The following is a 6,030-nucleotide window of genomic DNA, read 5'->3' as shown; positions in this document are numbered from 1 at the left end:
TAAAAGTATAATTTTTAAATATATATATATATATAAAATAAAGAAAAAGTATTGATTTTTAAAGATATAAAATATGATCAACAGAGTTTTATAATATCTGAAATTGTAATCGAAATATAATAAACAGGGTTTTATAATATCTAAAATTTTTAAAAATATAAAATATAAAAAATAAAAATATTTTAATAAATTTTTAAAAATAAAAAAATTAACTTATTAATAATGATAATATTTAAAAATTAAATAGTGGCCTGCTTTCTTAGCTGTAATGAAATAATATCCAATAATTCACCTTCATTTAAAGAAAAAAAGTCTTTTTAAAGAAAATAAGAAAAAAAGTTGAGAGAAATTTTGCAAACAATAATTTATACACAGATAATATATATTAAGAAAATTATTTTAAAAATTCATTATTTTGTTATAATACCAAAAAATAAACGAACGAAAAATGACTTTTCAATCAAATTTTCAAAATTTAAAAATAATAAATACGTTACTTTTATTATAAAAAAATTATTACTGTAAATTTTTAAATTGATGAAATTTTTATATTTGAATTCAAAATCGATACCAAAACAGCTTCTTGAAAATAAATAAATAAAATAATTGTGGCCCATAATTTGCTTGACTGTTTCTGAATTGTCTTTTTCCTTTGAAAAAGATAAAAAAATAAAAAAAATCTCCAGTTTCAATGTAGACAAATCTGAAAGCGGCAGAAAAGCACAAACAGCTACTGTCGATTCACATCATGGCAATTATTTTTGGGATAATGTCATTTTTAAATTTGATTTTTTCATTTTTAAGTTAATTTTAAATATTATAAAATTTTAATTTAATTATTTTTTTTACAAAATTCTTATAAAATACATACAAATAAAATATAAATTACTTTATAAAAATTTATTTAAATTTTTTCCTTGCAAAATTACCACAAAGATAAACTTACTCTCGTATTTCAATTTAGTATACTTAAAATTCAATTTGAATCTTTTAAAACCATTTCAAACTCTCCACAAACATCATATCCTAAGCATCACAAATCAAAATAGAAACAAGCATTAACATTATATACCGAAAAGATATTCAACCCACAAAAACAAGTTTTGGCTAAGCCACAATGAATCCATATCTGCTGCACTCACACAAATGCAGAAAAAAAGAGGATCACTACAAGTACTCAAAATACCAAATCCATGCTAAACATCAAATTAGTTCCTCATATGATATATAAACTCCTCTGCGCTCCGGCTCAAAATGGTATCGAATTCACTACTCAAAAACTAGAGAAGGCTGCAAGTACAAAGCCAATGAATAGAGATCCCATTGAGATAGATAACCCATGAGAACTTGAGCTCCCTGAGGATCCTGGAGATGGTGCTGGTGCTTGGACGTTCAATCCGGAGTCCGTAGTAGGTGCAGCAGCGATAGAGGGTGGAGATACACCTAAGACAGCAATTGAGCAATTTGATAAAAGTAATCAACTTGACAAGTGAAAATGACATGTCAAAATGCAAAATTGCAAACATGTAACTATCCTTAACCCCACCCACCCACCCCACAAAACAAAATAGATCAATACAAAAACAAGTGAACTTTTCTCACTTTCCTTTCCACATTCTAGATTTATGAACTGAATCCATTTGAAAACAACCAGCATGCTTGGATACAGCACATAAAGACAGTAAATGTTCAAAAAAAAAAGGACAAATACATTATTAGGCCCCTAAACTTCATATAAAAAGTTGGCAGCTTGACCTTTGACCCTTTTGTTGTTAACTTTTGACAACTAATCTTTACAAAAGTGCAACTGTTTAACTCTTAAAAATTTGAAGTGCATGTAAACCGTGTAAGACTATATAGGAGTTAAATCAAGTGTGTACCAATTGACTTTTTGGGTAAAGATGAGAAGCTAAAAAAAATTATATATCCAACCAAAAGAAAAAAGAAAATTCTCCATCAAGCATGTGGGGTTGGGGAGATGGGGGGTGGGTTTCATCTTCTCCATTTACTCATTATGCTAACTAAATGATAAAGCTAGATAACATATTAAAAGTATTAAGAAAGGCATTATTTCCCTGTCATCTAGCATAACTCACAGATTGAATTGCAATCAGGCACATTACCCATGTGTTCCACTTCATTATATATCAGTGCAGAGGAAAATCACACAAATTCAGTACTTTGATAATTTGGAATATAGATCTTAAACAAAAGCAGAATCAGCATCTTATTTTCATAAGAAATGTGTTTTTGCAAGGTAAAGTAAAAAAAAAAAAAAATTAAAAAAAGAAATTTGCATTTCTATGAGAAGAGAAAATTCAACTAGAAAATTGTTTCAATTTGTTCTTGAATGCCAAATTGAAGAGTATCAGATCCTCAATAGGCCAGAATATACCATAGATTTTCTCTATCTTTTTCATACACACCAACAAAGCATAATTAGCACATTTCAGAGATATCATCACTTGATTGCAACTACAAAAATAAAAACTAAATAAATTAAATTATTAGGGAAAAGGGTGTGAAAGATATCTAATAGATGAGACCAAATCAGAGCAGAGAATGTCTGCTACAAATAAATAAAATAGCCTTCTGGATTGAATGAAGATAGATTGCATGTAATTATTATTAAAATAAAAAACCCAACATAATCAGAAATTAAAAAGAGATTTGAAAAATAAAATAATCAAGATGCAGAGTATTATCAATTAAGAAGATCAGAACATACCAGGCGCACCAGCAGGAGCCAAAGATACTGCAAAAGCAAACACCCAACAAAATCAATCACCACAAAATCAAAATCCCCAAACTCATCCAAGCCAAAAAAAAAAACCCAGAAAGGAAAACAACAGAAAATGAAGAAAAACATAAACAAAAGAGACTCACATCCACAATTAGAGACAGGAGGAGCATGGAGTTTGCATGCATCAGGAAGAGTAAGAGCTTTAGTGACATTCAACACAACACCCAACTGAGAACTACTCTTGAAAGCTTCACAGAGGCACTCTGGATCAGATTTCAACACAGTTTTCAATCCAGAGCAACAAGTACCCTCTGGCTTGGCTGTTGTACTGCCGTTCGAAACATAAGACAAACAGTCTGCCATGTTCAATACCAAGCTGGAGCAGTCGACGGAAGGCGCCGGAGCGGCGGCGCCGCGGTGGGAGGCAGCATGAGTGGCAGAGATGGAGAAGAGGAAGAAAATGCAAAGGATGAGCGAGAAATTCGAAGCCATTTTGAGAGAGAATGAAAGTGAGTTGAGTAGTGAAGAAGTGGGTTTTGATGTTGGAGATAAATAAGGAGAAATAGGCGTTAAAAAGCAGCTCATCGGAGAGAGAGAACAGTGGAAAGCAAGTCGGTGCAATGAAGAGGGGTGGGACACGTGGCATACGGTCCCTGCCCCTTACTTTATTGAGATGTAGTTTTATATTTACTTTTTTATAAAAAAATATATATTATTGAAATTTTATTAATAATAAAATCTCCTTTATTCTATAATTGAAAAATGTTTTAAGTATTTTTTTAAATGTCAATTATTTACAACTTAAATTATTAGAAAATTACAAGAAATTTAAAAAAATGAAAAAAAAACTAAGTTTTATTTATTTAAATATAGTAATAATTTTTTTAATTAATTATATTTTGAAATAGCATTTAACCATTAAGATAAATTAACGATGAGGAAAGATCAATCTCGAAATCTTGAAATCGATAAAAATACAATATAAATAAAAAAACACAAGATAAGAACAAGCCCAAAAAAAACTTAATTAGTATATTGAAAACGAAGTTTCATCTCTATTACTTGATGTAATAACTTTAGACCCTATATCGATATCTTCTAATTTATTAAGGAGTTCTTCAAGTCGTTTTCTTGCCATTTCATTTTATTAATATAAATTTTTTTAGTTAAAAAAATCATTTTCAGAACTAAAATATTTTAAATTTAAATCCAATCAAAGCTATTTATTAAAAAAAAAATCATCTTCATAACTTACATAACCTATCAAAATTACTTTTTATCGAAAACGTTTATGAAAAAGTATTCTCTATATATTAAGAAATAAGCTCTATACTGATAAGTTTATATTTAAAATTTAAATTTTATTTTGATAAGATAAATGTAATATTATCTTAATATCCTCTCAATGTATGTGTGGTGAACAAAGAGATTATTTCGAAATAACTGAATTCCTTATACACAAAGTCCTTTAATAAAGACATTCAAAAAGTTTTCCTTATAACTTTTTCTCTAACAAAGTGAATATTCAATTCAGTATTCTTGGTTCTAGCATTATACCTTGTGCTAATATTATTACATAAAATCAAAGAGGATCTTGCAACGGCACACACAATGCTTGGAGTAAATTTTGAATCCAATGCAACTCAGCGACAGTGCTTGTAATTCCTCGGTATTCTGCTTCGGCACTTGAACGCAAAATCATAGCTTGTTTCTTAGCAGACCATGAAATTAAATTCTTTCTAAAAAACACACAAAAACCAATTGCTGAGTGATGTTTGTCGCGACAACCAGCTCAATCAGCATCTGAATAAGCTAGGAGAGATGTTGTAGACGATTTAAAGCGGAGTATCTGCTTAACCGCCTTAAAATGAACCTCACGAGGAGAATGTATAAACTGACAAACTTGATTTACTGCGAAAGCAATATCTGGCCGTGTGAAGGTTAAGTATTGAAGAGCACCAACTAAACTCCGATAAAGTTTTGGATCATCAATCAATGGACTATTCTCAGTAATAACTGAAGGAGTAAGTATGAGTTTTATAAATTCCAAACCTACTCACACAAGCAAATCCCAACATACTTTGCTTGATACAAAAATAATCCACTCTTGTTCTTAACCAGGTGAATTCCAAGAAAATAGTGCATGGAACCCGCAAATTCAGACTTCAGTTGAGACATAATATGTCATCAATGTACAATAACAAGATAGCAATATTAGAACCTTAGCGCAAAACAAACATTGATGAATCAGCTCTACTACACCAAAATTCCATTACCTTTAGAAAAGCAATAAACCTCCTGAACCAAGCCCTTGGAGCCTATTTTAAATCATATAGTGTCTTAGTCAATTTACAAAAGTAATTCGGATAACTTGGATGAATAAAACCCTTTGGTTGAGTCATATAAACATCTTTCATTAAGAAACCGTGCAAAATTGCTTTTTTAACATCTAATTGATGAATGTGTGAATCATTTGAAGTAGTCAAAGAGAGCACAGTTTGAATTGTAGTTTGAATTATAGTTGGCTTGACAACCGGACTGTATGTTTCATCATAGTCAATTCCAGCAGCTTGAGCAAAACCTTGGGCAACTAGACGAGCTTTATACCGCTCTAAAGTACCATCAAACCTTGATTTCACTCTATAAACCCATCTTGAACCAATTACACTTTTATCAATTGTTCTTGGTACCTTCAAGTTTCATGGGTATAAGTGTATTATACTTCTGAAACATGACTTGGCACCACTCAATATGTTTTTCAGCTTCCTTAAAAGAACATGGTTCGGGTATTATCGAAGAAGTAGAGGTATGAATTGCAGACAAGGAAAGAGGGTATTTGGGTTTACTGTGACCTATTTTAGAACGAGTAAGCATAGGATGGGTATTAGGAATAGGATGAGAAGTAGTATTATCGATATTTTGAGGATCTGGAATGATTTGAAGAGGAATGGGATCTAAAGTATTAGAATGAGAATCGACTATAGGAGAGAGAATTGGAGGAGATACTATTGTAGTAGATAAGGCAGTAACGTTTAGAAAAGAATTAAAAATACAAGAATTAGGGATTGAGCTTCAATTTTGAAGATTGGTAACATGTTGAGGAAAAGGAGGGAGTGTAGTGAACAAATTTGGCTTAGGGTTGGAGTCTTGCAAAATAGATAAAGAAGTATAAGGGAACTCAAATTCATTAAACACAACATGTCTAGAAATATAAACCTTTCTTGTAATAGGTTCATAACAATGGTAAGCCTTATAATTTGTTGAGTAATCTAAGAAAATGCAATGAA

The 6,030-nt window shown here is 30.5% G+C and overlaps 1 protein-coding gene across 1 annotated transcript; it reads right to left on the bottom strand.

Moving 5' to 3' along the window:
* Positions 1–1,046: 1,046 nt before the first annotated feature.
* On the bottom strand, positions 1,047–3,342 carry LOC110616559 (non-specific lipid transfer protein GPI-anchored 31). The gene is made up of 3 exons (XM_021758959.2): positions 2,887–3,342; positions 2,729–2,755; positions 1,047–1,443 (listed from the first exon to the last, which is right to left on the bottom strand). Exons 1-3 carry the CDS (start codon positions 3,326–3,328, stop codon positions 1,274–1,276), a joined length of 639 nt encoding a protein of 212 aa, XP_021614651.1. The 5' UTR covers positions 3,329–3,342; the 3' UTR covers positions 1,047–1,273.
* Between the last annotated feature and the right edge of the window lie 2,688 nt (positions 3,343–6,030).

The sequence above is a fragment of the Manihot esculenta genome, chromosome 6 (genome assembly GCF_001659605.2).
Source record: "Manihot esculenta cultivar AM560-2 chromosome 6, M.esculenta_v8, whole genome shotgun sequence".
Classification (NCBI taxonomy): domain Eukaryota; kingdom Viridiplantae; phylum Streptophyta; class Magnoliopsida; order Malpighiales; family Euphorbiaceae; genus Manihot; species Manihot esculenta.
Note: the sequence above shows the minus strand (reverse complement) of the source record. Positions and strands in the feature narration are given on the sequence as shown.

Excerpts from the sequence above, each read along its gene's own strand:
- LOC110616559 (XM_021758959.2), bottom strand. The coding sequence starts at position 3,328 with ATGAGCTGCTTTTTAACGCCTATTTCTCCTTATTTATCTCCAACATCA. Across the intron at positions 2,756-2,886 it reads TCCTGTCTCTAATTGTGGAT|TATCTTTGGCTCCTGCTGGT; the intron begins GTGAGTCTCTTT and ends TTGCTTTTGCAG. Across the intron at positions 1,444-2,728 it reads GGCTCCTGCTGGTGCGCCTG|GTGTATCTCCACCCTCTATC; the intron begins GTATGTTCTGAT and ends TTGCTGTCTTAG.